Source organism: Ascaphus truei, chromosome 8 (assembly GCF_040206685.1).
Source record: "Ascaphus truei isolate aAscTru1 chromosome 8, aAscTru1.hap1, whole genome shotgun sequence".
NCBI lineage: Eukaryota > Metazoa > Chordata > Amphibia > Anura > Ascaphidae > Ascaphus > Ascaphus truei.
This window is the reverse complement of record NC_134490.1, coordinates 29,386,113-29,406,581: the sequence shown is the minus strand read 5'-3', so window position 1 is coordinate 29,406,581 and position 20,469 is coordinate 29,386,113. Positions and strand designations below refer to the sequence as shown.

The 20,469-nt window shown below is 44.8% G+C and overlaps 1 protein-coding gene across 5 annotated transcripts in view; it reads right to left on the bottom strand.

Moving 5' to 3' along the window:
* The window catches only part of PDE4C (phosphodiesterase 4C), a 322,499-nt gene that overhangs the window by 109,396 nt on the left and 192,634 nt on the right, over nt 1-20,469 (bottom strand). Inside the window, exon 1 of one of the 5 annotated variants that reach the window (XM_075611056.1) lies at nt 7,553-8,149. The exons of the other annotated variants lie outside the window; for them this stretch is intronic. Coding sequence (XP_075467171.1) covers nt 7,553-7,659 — 107 coding nt within the window. The 5' untranslated portion in view covers nt 7,660-8,149. Of the gene's footprint in view, nt 1-7,552; nt 8,150-20,469 lie in introns of those variants that run through there. 5 annotated transcript variants of the gene reach the window in all.

The window sequence follows — 20,469 nt, the reverse complement described above, 5'->3', positions numbered from 1 at the left end:
TCTCCAGAAGCAGGGGGTCCCCTGAGTTGCAATTAATGGGGTTTTGCTCCCATGTTAAAAAAAAGAAACAATTCACGCACACAAAAAAATCGCTCGCTTGGATTACCTCTTTAAAAGTATGTAAGTGACATTACAATTACGAGTCCTTGTACTCATAACATCTTTTCTGATCTGTCCCCTTTGGAGAGCGAGTTGAAGAGCCCTGATGTCGAGGTCAGAACAAAAAAAAAAAGTCTTGTTTAATTTTAGAACATTCTTGGAACATTTTCCCATGGGTTCCCCACGGCTGAAGGAAATCTTCAGAGAAAAGGGAGAAATCAAAGAAAAGAAATACAGGATTCTTATCGTAGGACAAGAAAGGATCAAGTTACAAAAACCTTTGATCTCTTAGGGTTGGGGAGGTCAGAAAGGAGATAAAAGTAATAACACAAATACCACTCTTATAATCCAAACTATGCGCATAGTAATTACATTTAACTGCTGGGAGAAACATTCCCAGGAAAAATGTTGGTACAGATGAGTAACGCTGATCGGTTATTCCCAGAACTGCCACTTATATTTTAGGCAAAAAAAGGATGGGTCGCTGTGCTGGTCCTTTCTTCCATCTGCTAACAAAGGAGGGAGAGGGGGTAGGTATGACAGTTTTTATTGGACCAACAAGAAGTTGATATGTTACAAGCTTTGGAACCTCTCAGGGTCCTTCAACAGGTAACACTGAGCCCGAGAGGTTGGAAAGCTTGTAACATATCAACTACTTGTTGGTCCAATAAAAGGTATCATACTGTACCCCCTTACTCCCTCTCCTTCCTGTGTTACTTATATTTTAAAGATAATAAAACTCACTCACAGTAGATTCCTTGTGTCTTCACAACACCACCCCTCCTTCTAGATCAAACTCAGAATAGCTTGGGGGCCAATTCCTAAGTCCGAATGCAAGACTCGGGCTGCACCAGGATTTTCAACCTACGCATACACTTTTTCTTGCATTTTCCATGTTAAAAATAAGTACATGTTGCTGGTATCTGTCAACTTTCCCACCAACCCTCTTTTCCCATCCCACCTCTACCTCCCTCTCTGCCCCCATCCATTCTCTCTCCCCCAATTCCTTCTCTTTCTTTCTCCCGTATCCCTTCTCTCTCTCTTTCCCCCATCCCTTCTCACTCTCTTCCCCCACCCCTTCTCACTCTCTTCCCCCCACCCCTTCTCACTCTCTTCCCCCCACCCCTTCTCACTCTCTTCCCCCACCCTTCTCACTCTCTTCCCCCACCCTATCTCACTCTCTTCCCCCACCCCTTCTCACTCTCTTCCCCCACCCCTTCTCACTCTCTTCCCCCACCCCTTCTCACTCTCTTCCCCCACCCCTTCTCACTCTCTTCCCCCACCCTTTCTCACTCTCTTCCCCCACCCCTTCCCCCACCCCTTCCCCCACCCCTTCTCACTCTCTTTCCCCCACCCCTTCTCACTCTCTTCCCCCCACCCCTTCTCACTCTCTTCCCCCCACCCCTTCTCACTCTCTTCCCCCACCCATCTCACTCTCTTCCCCCACCCCTTCTCACTCTCTTCCCCCACCCCTTCTCACTCTCTTCCCCCACCCCTTCTCACTCTCTTCCCCCACCCCTTCTCACTCTCTTCCCCCACCCTTTCTCACTCTCTTCCCCCACCCCTTCCCCCACCCCTTCTCACTCTCTTCCCCCACCACTTCTCACTCTCTTCCCCCACCCCTTCTCACTCTCTTCCCCCACCCCTTCTCACTCTCTTCCCCACCCCTTCTCACTCTCTTCCCCCACCTCTTCCCCCACCCCTTCTCACTCTCTTCCCCCACCCCTTCTCACTCTCTTCCCCATCCCTTCTCACTCTCTTCCCCCATCCCTTCTCACTCTCTTGCCCCATCCCTTCTCACTCTCTTCCCCCATCCCTTCTCACTCTACCCCAGCGGTGGATTTGAAAATCCGCAGCCCCTAAGCACATAGCTGGGGCGGCCGCCTCTTTGCTGCTACCCTCCTTCTGAATTGCAGCGTCAAATGACGCCACGGACGTCACCAACGTTACGTCATACAGCGTTGCTTTGCCATGGTAACGCAACGTCATGACGTAATTTGATGTTGGCGGGGTGCCGCGTTCCCATGGCAAAGAGACGCTGTGTGACGTCCCGTTGATGACATTCATGGCGTCATTTGATGCTGCGATTCGAAAGCATTTCCCATTAGGCCCAATTGACCAGAGAGCATTGCAAATGTATATGGGGGGATGGACATTTTTGCAGCCCCAAAATGTTGACACCCTTGGCCCGGGCTTAACGGGAAATCCAGCACTGCTCTCCCCCATCCCTTCTCTCTAATCCATTCTCTCACTCCCAAATCCCTTCTCTCACTCTCTCCCCCCATCCCTTCTCTCTAATCCATTCTCTCACTCCCAAATCCCTTCTCTCACTCTCTCCCCCCAACCCTTCTCTCTAATCCATTCTCTCACTCCCAAATCCCTTCTCTCACTCTCTCCCCCCATCCCTTCTCTCTAATCCATTCTCTCACTCCCAAATCCCTTCTCTCACTCTCTCCCCCATCCCTTCTCTCTAATCCATTCTCTCACTCCCAAATCCCTTCTCTCACTCTCTCCCCCCATCCCTTCTCTCTAATCCATTCTCTCACTCCCAAATCCCTTCTCTCACTCTCTCCCACCATCCCTTCTCTCTAATCCATTCTCTCACTCCCAAATCCCTTCTCTCACTCTCTCCCCCCATCCCTTCTCTCCCAGGGCGTAGCTGTAACCCGGGCAGCTCGGGGGCCCGCACTCTGTCGGCGGCCCTCCTGACCATCTCTCTCTCTTCTCCCCCAGATAGAGTCAGGCGGGGAGAGATGATGGTACGTGGTGGCAGAGGGCTGCCAGCGTAAAGCAGAGGAGCAGCCGGCAGAGTTAGGGGTTGCACACGGGCAGAGCAGGACAGCCGGGGAGGAGCGAGCCACAGCGGTCCGACCCGGAAGACTTTCTTACTTCCGGTGTCTATGCTGCTACAGCAATAGCAATACAACAATACACACACACTATACCCCCATAAAGTCCCCCTCCCCCACAATACCCCCCTGCCAGAGGCCCTCTCCCACAATAGCCCCACAGCTTAACTTGGGGGAGCGTCCGCTGCCGCATGGCTTTCTTACGGATGCACCAGTGGGGGAGGAGGAGGCGGCACACACCAGCGGGGTAGCAGGTGCCCCGGCAGCACCTTCCAGTGCTTGCCGGGCCCCCACAGTCACGGGGCACGGGATTCATGTCCCAGGTCTCCCCCCTGCCAGATCAGTGGCCTGGGCCGCATGGCGACACCTCAAGGGCTGCATGCAGCCCGCAAGTTTGACGGACTTGTGCTAGATGGTTAGCTCCCTGTGGCAGGGACCTTCTTTCTATTGTCTGTTTGTCTTAACATACATGTACTCTTTAGTTATACAATGTTATTGTCCTCCCTCCCACATTGCAGAATATGTTGGTGCCAAACAAATAAAAGACTAATAATAATGAGGGAGTCGCTCCTAGGACCAAAATGACCCAATGGCACTGACATGTCAAGGAGTTGAATATAGATGACTGACACTTTATTTTACAGAAATCCAACAGCTTTTAGTATTTTTAAATCATGTGTTAAAGTTGGTTTGCAAGCACAATAAGCTTGAGAGTTGGGATGGGTTGGATTTCCTCTGACCGCTCCCTTCTGTGTGTTCAACAAGAGTTTGCATAGACAAAGCCCCCTGTCTCCCCTTCATCTTAATAATATATACACATACACATTATATTACGTACATGTATATACACACACGTGTTTATTTAGCCTCTAGCCCAGCCTGTCCCTGGAATAACTAGAATAAACCAAAACTGCCACATCTTTGCTTTAAGCACAACTGCCAATTTTGGAAAAAGCATTCCAGGCATGTAGAAGAGATTTAGTGACGTGTGTAAAGACCAAGAATTAAACTCTACCACAGGTGTATAGTATTTTAAGAGTGTTGAGCATAAACAAAGTTATTAAGAATATTATTATAGCTGGCATCAATTGTCTGCTGCTCATCTAGTTAAATGCCGCTGCCATTAGTTCACATGGATCGGTTCTTGTTCCTGGTACTTGAATCTTCCGCATCACAATACAAGAGTATTTTAAGAGTGTTGAGCATCAACAAAGTCACACATTTTAACGAATTTACAGTTCTTAAAAGAATGGCAACCAAGTCCAGCCCTCCTCGTCATGCACATACAAGATCCCCCCTCCTCCTACACATACCAGATCCCCCTCCTCCTTCTATACATACCAGATCCCCCCACCTCCTGCATAGACCAACCCCCATCTCTTTCATACACCAGATCCCTCTCCTCCTGCATACCAGATCCCCCTCCTCCCCTGCACGCTCCAGATCCCCCTCCTCCCCTGCACGCTCCAGATCCCCCTCCTCCCCTGCACACTCCAGATCCCCCTCCTCCCCTGCATACTCCAGATCCCCCTCCTCCCCTGCACACTCCAGATCCCCCTCCTCCCCCTGCACACTCCAGATCCCCCTCCTCCCCTGCACACTCCAGATCCCCCTCCTCCCCTGCACACTCCAGACCCCCCTCCTCCCCTGCACACTCCAGATCCCCCTCCTCCCCTGCACACTCCAGACCCCCCTCCTCCCCTGCACACTCCAGATCCCCCTCCTCCCCTGCACACTCCAGATCCCCCTCCTCCCCTGCACACTCCAAATCCCCCTCCTCCCCTGCACACTCCAAATCCCCCTCCTCCCCTGCACACTCCAGATCCCCCTCCTCCCCTGCACACTCCAGATCCCCATTCTCCAAATTCGACTTCAGTAAAAAATCCCCCCATCTCTACTAAATAATGATAACCGCTGTTGGTGTGACCTGCTGCGGTCAGGGGCGCATTTCTTTTCTTTGGCACTGAGTGTTGTTATTCTGGAGGATCTTCTCGTGCATTATTGTATTACCTGGAAGTTCATTGTGTTTTACTTTTGATCCTAGTTGCCTAGTGTCCTGATACATAGACGATATGTATACAGCTCTTTAAGTAAGTGCAGCCAAAAGGATGTAATGCTGCGAAATAAAACATGTCAGCACACAGCTGGGACTCCCAGTGGTGTAATGCAACACCTTCGCGTTTCCTGCTGCTATGGGAGTATCATCATACCAGGTTATTAAAGGGCTGAGATATCAGGTACTGACCTCACGTTAACACAATCCCCAGGGGGGCTTGATATACATCCAGTACAGCAGATCCACTACCCTCTAGAGGTGTGGTGAGGTAATACACAAAGTTTTTATGGCCTAAATTAGGGGTGCGCTAACTGGATGGCTAGATTTTTTTTTGGGGGGGTAGGGGCACGTGTTCTTCCCCAAAGCATTTAAATTAAATCCCGGGGAGCGCATGAGGCCTTTGTAACTTACTTATTTATACTTATAAAATATTTTACCAGGAAGTAATACATTGAGAGTTTCCTCTCGTTCTCAAGTATGTCCTGGGCACAGAGTTCTGATGACAAATACATGGTTACAAATACATAGTTACATTAAGTGAGCAGGGTAATACATTATATACAAGACATTGCATGCACAGTAAGCACACCAGCACACTTACCTAGGCTTCGGGCGACGGCATAAAATTACGTGGTGGGGTCCCGTGGTGTCATTTGACGCTCGTTGCCATGCCAACGCGGCATCAACTGATGCCGCGGCATGACACACACACAATATAGATATTTAAATATATATTGAATATACGTAACTTGCAGTAATTATTATTCCAGTGTTTAAAGCAGCAATCCTGGCTTTTTATTTTAGTTTTTATCTCCCCTTTTCATTTTTAAGAGGAGAGTGGAAACTGCGCTATTTTCATCTCTGGGGCACCCTCTGCTTGCAGAGTTACTTACCGGTGAAGATACCAGAGTTTCAGATCCCTCCGGAAGAAGCAAATAAGCGGTAAAAATCTTGCGCGTCACGTGGGCCAATAGGAAACTGCGACGTCATCTGGTGTGGCTTTCTATTGGTCCGCGTGATGCGGAAGATTCAAGTACCAGGAACAAGAACCGATCCATGTGAACTTCTGGCAGCGGCATTTAACTAGATGAGCAGCAGACAATTGATGCCAGATATAATAATATTCTTAATAACTTTTTTGTAGGTTTAAGTCCCCATAGTAACCAAATGCTTTGGTGGGATTTTACCAGTCTTTACCTTCTCTCTATTGTGATATGACTGTTTGTATCTTGTCTTTATTCGTTATGTTATTCTGTTTATGTCACACACACAACTCTATACACCCCCCCCCCCACCCCATTGTACCGCACTGCGGCATATGCTGGCGCTCTACAAATAAACGATAATAATAATATATCCTAATTTGTGCAGCGCCATCCACCTCCGTAGCGCTTCACAACACTAATACATGGGACATAATGGGCATAGGAGCTACAGACATAAAAGTAACATTAGGAAAAGGAGTCCCTGCCCCGAAGAGCTTACAGTCAGGGAGATTGTTCATCCAATAGGTTGAACTTGATGGACATATGCCTTTTTTCAACCTCATCTACTATGTAACTATGTAACTATGTAACTATGTAACCATGTAACCATGTAACTGTTTTCCACGTTGATGTTCTACAGTATTTGGAGACTGATGACTGGATAACTAGTTTAAAGGCATAATGGGAAAGAATAATAATTCCCAGTTAACATTTGAATTAGACGGAGCTGGAGAAAATAGAAACTGACTCATTATTACACAAGTTTCAAATAGGCGAAAATATTACTTTAATGGGGGGGTGGAATCTTTTTAAGCAATGTATTTGTAGGATATCTATACATACCATATACAGACATGGTGCACATTGAGGAATTACGATTTTAGGTTTTAACCATAAAACACCACCGACTGATCATCTGGCTCAGGGGTGGACAACGCCTGTCCTCAAGGGCCACCAACAGGTCAGGTTTTCAGGATATCCCTGCTTCAGTACAGGTGGCTCAATAAGTGGCTCACTCAAAGCAACTGATTGAGCAACCTGTGGGGAAGCAGGGATATCCTGAAAACCTGACCTGTTGGTGGCCCTTGAGGACTGGCGTTGGTCACCCCTGATCTAGCATTTCTGGTTAAAACCCTCTTGACGTCAATCTCTTGTAGCAGCCACAGGTAGGAGACAAAGGCAAAACAAGGGGGGTATGAAAAAATAAAAGAAAAGTACACCGATAAACACCAAATTCAACTGTGTAACAATATCTTCTCATTGTTAACACTGATAAACACAGGTTTTTTTTATTTAAATAAAATGAAAACACCAGAAAAACAATAAACACAGATTTCACAAAAATATATATGAGAAAAGTAATCCACTCCAGCAGGAGCAGACACAAGACAGCACTCAAAGGTAAGTAAGAAAACTTGTATTCAAACATAAACATAGCACAAACATGTATTTTTGAATACATACATATATATATATATCTCATATAGTAATGTATTGGGACAACTATATACCAGTGTGTTGCACACGTATTATTAGCAAGACATAAAAATGATGCTACCTACCATATACAAGAATGTCTTCGGATAGGGAATCGGGTATATGACATCATTCTCCCTTCACGCCCGCACAGGATGGTGGGTGGGTGAGTTTTTTGGGCACCAGGATGCATTATTGCCAGTGTGCTCCAATGTTAATAACCCAGAATAGTGAGGTGGGGGAGGGTCCCATGCAGACTTCCCCTTCTTTTCAAGAGTCCGACACCCTTATCCCCACTGTCCCATGACAATGCGGCAAAAGGCTCCAAGCACTAGTTGTCAAAACCAAAAGCAGTAGTACTGTGCCTCCATGCACTATTCCAAACAGGCCCCTTCTCAAGGGAGATCCCACTCTGCGTAACAGATGAGGTCGGAAGTTGAGCTGTGCGATCAAAAATAAATCAAGCAGCGGTACCGAGTACCTTTCATACCGTCACATCCCCTCCACCAGCTGTCGCGGGCAATACATCCCATGCTTTTTGTATCCGGCAGATGCCTCCATTAAACATCGGGGATTTAAAATCAGACGAGAAAATCCCTTACATTTCCTTGCAAGGGATATGTGGCTTCATTTACTCCGCCAGGGACTCCTTTCCATGCTAATTAACTTGGTTTGTTTCTCAAATACAAAAGTCTGTACAAAGCCCTGTCTGTGTGACTGTCCCCGTCTCTTGTCCCCCCTCCCCGCACCCCTCTCCCCCCCCTCAACTGACAACAGAGTTACTGCTCCAACTTACACACAGATCAGTGTCCCTTTCCCCTGCTCTCCCCCCTCTCCCTCTCTCTCTGTTGATAGTGTCACCCAAGCTCTGCCAAAGCTCAGCACTGCAATAAGATAATGCTGCTCCTTGCCCTTTCCTTCCTGGGGCAATTGAGCTGTTGCTAAGACAAGTTTGAGCAAACCCCAAAAAACAAACAAACGGAACAAAAGGGTGAAGGAATCCTCCTCTGCTTTCCAAAACAACACACAAAAATGACGTTCAACACTTAAAAAAGTCAAATGGATTTGTTGTCTTCTTTGTAAGTGCAGTCCTTTGAAGGACCAAATTAAAGCTGGATCTGTTTAATAATAATGAAACGCCAGGTAATTAGTGCCTTGAAAAGTAGACAAGTGTAAGTATTTTTTACATCTGTTTTGAAGTCTCTTCTGTTAATGTGTAGAGTGGAGTTTCCTGCCCTTATCTCTCCGGTTATCCTGGCGTTTTCTTATTGGTCATTTCGCAGGCGTGTGGTGTGTGTGACATGATTTCTGATTACATTATCATAGCATCATACAACGCAAGATTGGCAGCTCGTAAGGGCAGACTGTTTCTCTCTAACTGAACCTGGTTCAATTCCTGGTGTCGGCTCCTTGTGACCTTGGGCAAGTCACTTTATCTCGCTGTGCCTCAGGCACCAAAAACATAGATTGTAAGCTCATCTGGTCAGGAACGGTGTCTGTAACAACCCTATGTACCACACACTATACTGTAATTGTGAAACGCTATATAGCGCCAACAGTGTATGCAGGGAAAATAAAGTCGAAGCAGTGGGAATAAGAACACCAAGTACATGACATGCATTATCTCTGTAAAACACTGGATATATTTGCCACTTTATAAATGTAAATACAGTATACAATACATAACTGAGCTGCAAGGATTCCAAAGCTGTATTAATCAGTGCAGAGTTATAAAGAAGACCCGTAATAAAAGGTTTCCACGTGAATAATGTTCTAATAAAATAGCTGTGGTATTTAGTAGGAGGGTTTTCAACTCAGGTTGTGTGTCAGAAAAAGAAAATGCAAAGGGAATTTGTACCATTTTTTTTTTCAAGCGTGTAAATGGGATTATAGCTTTTAAGAGGATACGGTAATTAAACTGATTGTGTTTTCTGGGCACTGAGATTGATGTGCTCTACAGAGAAGTGCTGTGATTGAGCCGCAATGTACAGAGATATCGAGATCCCCAGTATCATTATACAGGTTCACCTCTAAAGCACAAAAAATACATATAAATAGTCCAACTAAAAAAGGTATCGCAACTGGATTAACATGGCTATTTCTACTTAGTTCACATACACACAAATATTTAGTATTATTGTAATGTTTTGTTTAGATTATTCTGCATTTTGTATTGTAATGAGTGTAATGTATACAAAATGAAGAGTAGTTTTTTTTTTTAAAGTTATGTTATCAAAATGTTAAAGGGCATATTTAACCCATTGGGGGTTAAAGTTACATTTCCTTGCTTTCTTTTTATTACAATTTCTTTCTAGCAGGACTGAGAACTATACAGTTCCATGTGTCCTGACACAGACCCCGCAGCTTCCCTGCTCACAGGAGGAATGAATAAGCAGTTACAATTTGCTGCAGGCGGATCCAGAGACATTCCCTTTAACCTCACGAAGTTCACAGGATTGAACAGATCACACAATGCCTCTGAAGTTATCACAATTGCTCTTTGCAGATCTTGGCTGCTGGGACGACGGGGACGGGCACATGTGTGGTGCCAACAATGACAGCATTGTAGTCACCATCAGACAGTTGGGAAAACATATCTTTGATTTAGGAATACCCGCTCCCGTTCTCATCCTACGCATAAACGTCACCGTCAAATTGCCCGGCAGATATTAGTGACAGAGAATAATGCTGTGAAATAATGTTTGCGGGGTGTCTTAAATAGGGAAAATAAGGTCATATGTATAATTTTATTTATATAGTGCCTTCAGTGTACTCCATGCTTTACAAAATGGCAATACAAGGTAAATAAAGTGCAAACAGTGCGTATGAGAGCAGCAAGTAACCGACAACATATGGCAAAGATAAGGCAAAGATAAGCCACTGCATATTTGGAACCACTCTATGCACTGGACTTAGCATTTTGCAGGCACAATCAGTCCCTGTCCCACAGAGCTTACAATCTAATATTGTTGCCTGAAGCACAGTGAGATAAAGTGACTTTGCCTAATTTCATAAGAAGAGCGGCCACTGAGATTCGAATTGGGTTAGTGATGCCCCTAAGTGATTTCTTGAATATATGCATGTCTTTATTTATATAGCTCCATCCATGTACATAGCGTGTCACAGCAGTAACACACGTGACATAATAATATAACACAATGGGAATAAGCGTTTGAAACATAAACGTAACAATAGTAAAAAGCAGTCCCTGCCCAGAAGAGCTTACAATCTAAGTGGTAAGTCGGAAGAACGTACAGAGAACCCAAAAGTTAGGTATTGATATACAGTATATGTATGAAGAGGGACAGTGATGTGGATAAGTCCGTTTCTCACATACGTTACTAATGTCATAATCCTCTTCCACATGGAAGGGGTTTGAAAACTTATTAGGAAACAATAAAACAATAAGACACCAGTAAAAATCATTTGTTTTTGTCAGCGAAACGTAAATAAACTCGTTCACAGCGGAAGTGACGTAAAAATATGAGTTTATTTATATCCAGTGGGAAAAAATCCACTTTAAAGGCAAAGGATATTTCCTGCAGATACTGCGGGAACATGGGAAGCAGAGATAATCAGGTACAATAGGATGAGTTTGGCAGTTCCTTCTTAACTCTCAGATAAGGGGAAGTCACACAGACGCATTAGTACAGGGGAGATAAGCCGAGCTGAGAGCGGAATGTCTTAACACAAACCACTTCTATTAAAAGGATCTGTTCATCCTAAGACTAAGTGTACTAACGACAATTACATGTTTAAGGGGTCACGTCTGGGAAACTGATGCCTTTTATATCCACATCCAAGACCTATAATTATTTGTCGATCATTTATTATAGTTATTATGTCAAGACGATGTGCTGAGACTTGGGAGAGCTTTGATTTCCTCTGGCTGCTCCCTTTTGTCTGATGTCACGTTGTGGTCAACAAGAGTTTGCACAGGCGGAGCTCCCCTCCCTCCTCTTACCCTTATTGACAATGTATAAGGGCAGGGTGGGCTAAGTGTAAAGAAAATAATTGATTGGCAAGCACTCCCCTATTCGGATGCCCCTGAGAAAGGCAATTTATAATAAATTATAAAAACGAAAAAGAAAGGTAGCCATACCCTTGCTTTTAGCGCAGTTATATTAGTTTAAGGAAGACAGTCAAAATGTAGCTCAAGGTGTGAGCTTTCAAAAATATGCAATTCAATGAAATATGTAGTCCTGTCTTGGACCAAACTGAACGAAAGATAGTGATATGTTTATTAATATATATATTTTCTCCGTAAAGCACTGCAGCAGTGCACATTCTCAAGGCGAAAGTCCCTCTCCTGCAAAGCTTACAATCGTATTAGGGCCACAAGGGAATAATAATGTTTGTTTTTATAAATAGCACTGTAGTGCTGTATGGTCTTAAAATAGGCCCACCAATCCGAAACAGTTACAAATGAACATGACTTAACACTGCCTCGATTTGTTGCTAAAGCTACTTACGTAAAAAATACAGGAAACGCTGTGCGTTAATATTATTTAGAGCCGGTCATGGAACTGAGTCGGCCCTGGTCTGTGTGGCGGATGACTTTTTGACGGCCATGGACAAAGGCTCTATTTCTGCCCATGTCATGTTGGACCTCTCAGCGGCCTTCAACACGATTGATCATGGGGTGTCGCTGCACTGTCTGAGGAACGTAGCTGATATCGGTGAGACTGCACTACAATAGGTTGCCTCGTTCCTGCAGCGCCGGACCCAGCATGTTGTTATGAGATGCCATGTGTCACCGGTAGGGCCTGTCTCCTTCGGGGTCCCTCAAGGATCGGGGCTGTCACCGCTCATGTTCAACGTATATGTAAGACCAGTGGGAGAAATCATCCAGAAGTATGGTCTGAAGTGTCACCAGTATTCTGATGACACCCAGATCTATGTTTCTTTCCAGGGCAGCCCAGGGACGGCTGTTACATCGACGGCTTGCTTAGGCGAGGTGGCAGAATGGATGGAGATAAATTCGCTGAAGCTCAACCCTGACAAGAAGGAACTGATGATTATAGGGCCGGAAAGATGCCCGAGTATGGGACAGGGGATTTGCGAGCTGTCTTTAATCAACGGTGTACATCCGCTGCCCGTGTCCCAGGTTTGTAACCTCGGCATCGTCTTTGACCAGAGTCTCAACACGAGAGCCCAAGTGCCCTCCATTGTTAAGACTGGGGTTTTCTTTCTGACGCTCCTTAGGTGTTTGCTTCCCCTCCTGCTGTAAATGAACCTTGAGTCACTTGTACGGAACATGCCTTTGTGTTGACACGGTTGGACTATGGGAATGCCTAATATGCAAGACTACTGGCGTGCCTGAGGCAGAGGCTCCAGCTTGTGCAGAATGCTGCAGCTCTGATGCTGAATGAAGAGGTGAATAGATCAAGGTTTCCCCGGTTTTTCCTCGGAGTGGCAGTACCTTGATTTATTCACCTCTTCATTTTGCTACTTTGGATCGAGTGGACGCCATTGGGGATTGCGGAGGCACTTCTGGAGCAGCAGAATTGATCTACATAGATCAGCTGGAACCACAAATGACAGTTCACAATCATGAGTAAATGTAAAGCCACATCAACTGCAGTCTAGATTAAGGGGATAAGAACTGAGGCAGACACCTGGTGAGAATTCTTTCAAACCTATACAGGTATCTATTATTTGCCTAGTTTCTGTGTTCTGCCTTCTCTATCACTAGCTGCATCATCACAGACTGCCTTCCTTTAAACCCCTTTACTACGGTTTTATTGCTATATCTTCTACAATCTGCACTCTTAGAGCTTGTATTCGGTTTTTGTTTTAGCTCTGATGCTGTGACATGTTTCTCCCTTTGAGCATATTACCCCCATCTTATGCGAGCTGCACTGGCTTCCAGTTACTTTCCATGTTCAGTTCAAGTTGGCCTTTAATTGGCCTTTAAATCAAGTAATGGCCTATAAAACCGTGCAAGGCCATGGGTCTGCCTATCTGCAGTCTCTTTTGAAGCCTCAACTTGATTCTGGCTATAAGGGATACTGGCTTCTCAGGTCCTCAGGGTGGGTCCGCCTCTGCGTACCAAGGGTACGTCACACTATGCTGGGTGGGCGTTCTCGTGTGCAGCTTCAGGCCTCGGTCCCTGTGTCTACTGCTGCGCTCGCTACGGCGTGCGCTGTGGGAACAAGTTGGGGCCTCGATGGGGCCGGTCCCAGTAGCTGCCTGCGTGCGCGCAGCGATCGCGATGCGCTACCAGATTTTCTGCCGACAAGAATTTGGAGTTTTCTTGTGGCAGAGTGCTGGCCACGGCGCGGCGGCGGTTCAGCCAATGAGGGCGAACCAGCCACGTGACGTCATGGCCACGCCCCCCTCCCTTTCGGATCTCCTTCTCTTCCCCTGCAGCTGACAAACAGACCGCGGCTTTCACTCGTGCACGCGCCGCTAGGCGTGCGGGCAGCACTGAGAGCTGGGGCCGTAGCCTCAGAGGTCTGGAACTCGCTACCACCAGAGCTCAGGTGTATATCAGCTTTACCACTGCTCCGGGCACGGTGTAAGACTTACCTCTTCCTTACGGCTTTTCCTATTTAACAAAATAATTGTGTATCATTTGAATTTACTCTTTAGCTGTAAAGTATTGCAATGGCCCCCTTAAGCGGAGGCGTGTTTTTACTAAAAAAATAAATATATATATATATAATAAATAAATGATGATGCTGATTGGCAGAGATGGTTTGCAATGAGAAATAATAGCACGCAAACGTTTCCTTATGTATGTATGTACGTATATTTTTTAATTATATAGCGCCATCCAGGTACATAGCGCTTCACAGCAGTAATTACACCTAACATAATATTACAACACATAGTGGGAATAAGCGCATCAGACATGAAAGTAACAATAGGAAAGGGAGTCCCTGCCCCAAAGAGCTCACAATCTAAGTGGATGCTGGAAAATGTACTGACTCTTTCAAGCTACCTTGGGATATAGGGAATAGATCAGTGGTCCCAGAGTACCACTAGTTTTTGTTTATACAAATATGCCCCCCTGTTTTTAAAGCAGTAGTGGGCAATCCTTGTTTTTTTTTTTTGGTATATATATTGTTTTTTTTTAAATTACCTGAACTGGTGACTCTATCAGAGATGGTCAGCTGTCCCCCGACCTCAGAGACCCCAGAGACATAACTTAGTGCAGGGGTGGGCAACGCCAGTCTTCAAAGGCCACCAACAGGCCAGATATTAGGGATATCCCTGCGTCAGCACAGGTGGCTTAATCAGTTGCTCGGTCAAGAAGCCACCTGTGCTGAAGCTGGGATATCCTGAAAACCTGACCTGTTGATCGCCCTTGAATACTGGAGTTACCCCCCAAGCACTAGCACCCTATAGGGAAAGCATAATCAGGGAGGGCAACTTTACCTGGATGACACTGTTCTTCCAGCCGATCCAGAAGGCCCGAAACTCATCCCAGGTCAAAACGCAGGCCGTGGTAAATTGTTCTCTTTGGCTTGTTGGTTATTTGTAAAGTAATTATAAAGCCGTCATTAGTCAAACAGATAAACGTAAGTAGCAGATATGCTAGAATTTACTGTTGCCGGAGAAAAGCAAAACACACCTCATTTTTAATCGACTTTGAGCAAGTAAAACAGTTAACAGGGATTGAATCTTTCTACGGAAACAGATTACATGAGAAGTTGTTAAAAAACAAACAAAAAAAAAAACATGTTTTTTGATCCCCTGCGGGAGTGGTTCTTCAAAACACAGCAGACGTTCGTATAAAGTCACTAGAGAGCAGTATTGTTTCAACAATGTGTCTAGAATATCATGTGTCCGTTCTTTTAGAATTCTGCAGCAGCTTCCCAGTGTTTAAGAATTTAGCCCCATTCATAGAATACTGAACAAGGGCCGTGGAGAATTCTGATTTTTGATGTATAAAATCATGGTCTATTGCGAATAATGTTTAATAAAAAAAGGGCTTCATTATTTGAGAAGAGTTTAAATTAACTATTTAATAGCAGATATGAATAACTTCATCCTTGAGTAACTAATAACCTACAGAATTATTATTTTAATGTATGCCACTGATCCTAAATCGGCCTGATTAGTTTACATTTTTATTTACTTTTCACTACATTTTAGTTATTTACATAGCAGTATATGTGCATATATTAATATATATTTTTATTCACACAGCACACCATGTACGCAGAATTTATATACCATATAGCTCTCTCTCAATAACATGATTTTATATATATAGCAAATAAAAAGATCACTAGTGAGCACATTCACATGTCTTAGACAGGTCTGCAACCCTGCATTTTACCATTATCCCCAGCATACAGTGCTTCCACTGCAGCAAGGGATTCTGGGAAATTACATGCAAATGAGCACATGTCACCTTTTGCCTGTAATCCATTTTTACATGGAACCCTTATAAGATAATGCTCGCAGCTAACACAGCTTTTAAGCACAGCATGGGAATCAGATGCAAAGCCTGTCTAAGGCATGTGAATGTGCTCAGAAGTGATCTTTTTATTTGCTAAAATGTGTTGCTTCTTCAATCGTAATATTGCCAATATCCCCTCTTTCCTCTGTCACACTACTGCTAAAACTCTAATGCATGCCCTTATCTTCTCCCGTCTGGATTATTGTAACATACAGCTCACACCTCTCTGCATCATAACTTTCTCCTTTACAGTCTATCTAAAATTTTGCTGTGAGAATAATTTCACTTTCTCTCAAAACAGTCTCTGCTCATCTCCTCTCTTGGCTTCCCCTCAAATTATGGATCACCTACAAACTTCTCCTCCTTACCTTTCAGGCTCTCCACTCATCTGCTCCTTTCTACATATCAGCTTTGATCTCTCGTTCTGCCCCTGCTCTTCTCCTGCGCTCTACCCATAACTGTCTCCCCTCCACCCATTTCACCTCTACTGATCTCTCTCGCCTTAAACCCTTTCCCCTTCACTGCCCCTTACTGTGGAACTCACTCACACTCAGCATGCGCCAAACACCCTCTCTCCCCATCTTTAAGACAAACCTTAAAATTCACCTCTTAAATGAAGTGCTCTAATACCCTTTAGCCGGCCCTAGACTCATGTCAACTGTCCCACAGCCACAGCCACTGCTACCAATGACTGCCATCTACTGCACTTATTCCCTCATCTGCTGTCTCTAAGGCTGGGTCCAGAGACTGCAGCCGTGCGGAGGCGCACTGATGGTGAGGGAAAGCGGGTGCTTTCCCTGGCCTTAGTTTGCGCGCCGTCCGGGGGCGTGTTGGGGGGGCGGGCCAGTGACGTCACGGAGCTGGTTCGCCCTCATTGGGCGAACCGCTCACGCGACAGGCCCTGCGCTCCCGTGAGCACGAAAAACAAAAATTGAAATGTCGGCTATGTCATGATAGAGAGGATTTGGCCCGGGATTAAAGGGGTTACACCCCATTTGGCCACCCTCTACTCTCACCTGGGAAGCAAGGGGTTAACTGGACTGGGGTCCAGTAATGTGATTTTGCCTTGTTTCAGCCATTTAACTGTTTATTCCCCTGTAAAAATGTATTGTTTCTGTTCCAGTGACTGCACCACACAAACACTGGGATCCATCCGGGAGGGCAAGGGTTAATAGTTGAATAGTGATTCTAGCCCTTTGTTTAAGTCACCCTCAAAGATGCCTGCCTACTAAGGAATGCGACCAAATGTTTAGGAAGCTGGAGTGCTTTGTGAGTGTTAAAACTCACACTTACAAACCATAGTATCCTGCCAGACACTCCATTTGGTAGACTGGCCAAACACCCCTGATTTTGGAGTGGGGCTACAGAATGAGTGAACTTATTAAATTTAAGAATATTATGAGATGTCCTCGGCTGAATGTGCTAAAAGCTATATATGTGTATTCGTGGGACTGATTCGCACATAAGGATTACAGACACCTGATGTTTAGCCGGTCCTAAGAGACAGATATTAATATCTCTCTTAATTTTAGTATTACACGGTAATATTTAGTCTCATTGGGAGTGTCATGCGTGACGGAATGTATTAATATGTACTGCGTGCCAGTAAGTACTACTGAACTGAAGTTATGAAGTTATTTACAGTGTATATGGAATTTTGGATCTGCTCTGAAAAATGCAGACCCCCATCTGCAATGTTAATAGGGCAGGGAGAGCATCCTGCCAGAATTAACATAGCCTGGTGATCAAAAGGTAACTGCCCTAATTGTTTATACTGGGGGCAGGAACCAAGGAACTGAGTGTTTTTAAGTGTGATACTTCACACTTACAATGGAAGCCAAAATCTGCTTCAAAGAGATTTTTTCTAGCCAACTCGGCATCTTGAGTGCAAGAGAAGCGTTGAAATGGTATATTAGTCAGAGTCAAATGTCTTCATGTATGATCTTCATGTATTGCTGTGATGTCAACATCTGAAACTGAATTATGGAAGAAATGGCCCATCCTGTATCCTGATGGCTTTCTTGTCCTAACCTTTAAGTAAGTGTCCATATTTTGTCTGTTATTGGTATATCTCGTGGGTTCACCTTTTTCAAGGAATAAATTATACTTTATCATATCTAAGTCTCGTCCGGTTCAACCCAGTTATATCTTTGGTGGTGTATTATTCATAGCCTGTCACAAAGCTCCCGTCACAGGCTACGCTTCCGCACGCTTGCGGAAGCGTGCGCGAGCCCCTGCTAAAGCCGCTCTCATTGCGGTTGCAGGGGCTCACTGCCGAGCGTAAACGCGCCTCATCACGGGTCAGCGCCTAAGCGCTGACCATGCCCGAGGCCTAAGATTCCCATCATACCACTTAGATTGTAAGCTCTCTGGGACAGAAATTTCCTTTCCCATTGTCTGATCTTATTTGTTGCACTTATTGTATTATACTGTAATTCCCTGCACTGTATTGTCTGTCTTGTAAAGCGCCAAATATAGCCGTGGGTGCTATATAAAGATATACATACGAGATATAAAAATGAAATATATATATATATATATATATATATATATATATATATATATATATACTGTATATATATATATATATTTTTTTAATTCTCCTAAAATATAATATAATTTAATATGTATATACTTTTTATAAGAGAAAATAATGAAACATTAATGTTTAATTTTCTCTCTACAATATTTGCAAAATTTTAGGCACCGTACCACTACTTTTTAATGCCTCTTCGAGCACTAAGGCTGCGCTTATAGTGCCGCCGACAGCAACAGCAAAGCAACATCGCTTCAAAACGAATGTATTGACGCTGTCGCTTGCGCCTATAGTAAACGTGATGCGACGGATTGGTCGCGGTCGCTGGAAGTCAAGTCAATTTCATTTTTCCAGCAACCGCAGCGTGACGTCACCGTCGCGGCTGTCATTATAAGCGCAGCCTAATCGTACATGGCTCTGAGCCTTTAGGGGACTACTGATAATGTAGGGGTGCTTTTGAGATTCATACTTTTCTCCATAACCCTTTGATCACCCAATGTCTTACTCTGCACTTCATAGGGGCCTTATGACATACAGCAAAGGTGGCCAACTCCAGTCCACAAGGGCCACCAACAGGTCAGGTTGTAAGGGTATCCCTGCTTCAGCACAGGTGGCTCAATCAGTAGCTCAGTTGATGACTAAGCCACCTGTGCTGAAGCAGGGATATCCTTAAAATCTGACCCTTGAGGGGTGGGAGTTGGCCACTCCTGACATACAGGCTACGTCATGTTAGAGATGCTCATTTTCAGGGGGAGATCGTGGTGAACATGATCGGAACAGAAGTGGAGTATACTTGTCTTCTGTTCACATCGCTACACTTATCCATCCCATGGTTGAGTGCTGGAAGGCTGTTGGCAGTCAGATGTTGCTAGTCTTTCTGCACTCTAGGAGTGAAAGGGGCAGCCGTGCATAGCAGCAGAAAATATCAGTGTTATTCACTTCTTTCTATTGAAGTGTCGTTAAAGAAAAATGATCACTCTACGTGCAAAAATGAATACATTTGAATTTTCTTGGGGTCCATTTTATTCCAACCTTATCGTGTAACATTTGTTGTTTCCCTTAATCACACATAACACATATGTAAGTGTATATAATTGTATGTATGCATGTATAAAGCAACCTCTATATACAACAGTACACTTTGATCAGCCGTAGAGATGTCAGCTCCTGCCACCACACTTTGCCCCCAACAATTTATCGCCACAACCATGGCACACAAGCTCTTCCCGGTACCTCCAAAAGTGCTCACGCACTGCTGAATATTACTGGCGGAAATCTTGTACTATAAATCCCCAATGTTCTCCTATAACACTGCCATCTCCTTTGCCAAGCAAACATACTTCTCTTCTCTCATACTAACTCTATTCTCTAACCCTCAATGCTTATCCTCTAACCATCATCTTTAACTCCCTTCTCTGCCCAACTGCAACTGCACTCCCTTTTTACCCTCATGGCCCAAGACCTCGTCACCTACTTTACAGATAAGATGGAGTCCATCAGACATTGCATCTCTTCATATCATGCTCCACAGGCATGCACCACCTACCTCCCTTCACACAACTAAATCCACCCCCAGCTCATTTCCCCCTGTGATTGAGGATGAGAAATCAACGCTTCTCTCATCTCATCCAATAACCTGCCCCCTTGACCCTATTTCCTCATATATCTTCTGCTCCCACTCTGGCACACTAAGCCCCACCCTAAGTCACCTTAATAACATCTCTCAAATCCCCATCTTCCTTCAAACATGCACTCATCAAGCCCCATTCTAAAGAAGCCTTCTCAGGACCCAGCCTCTCTAACACTACTGCCTCTTCTCCCCTTTGCCTCCAAGCTACTTGAACGGCTTGTATACAACCGCTTGACTCCCTTTCTTTCCTCCAACTCCCTGTCGTACTCTATGCACTGTAGTTTTACCCTCTACAATCCATCGAGATAGCACTAACAAGTGCATCCAATAACCTACTCACAGCTAAGTCGAAGGGTCATTTCTCCTTACTAATGCTTTTGAATCTCTCTGCTGCTTTCAACACTATTCACCACCCCCTTCTCCT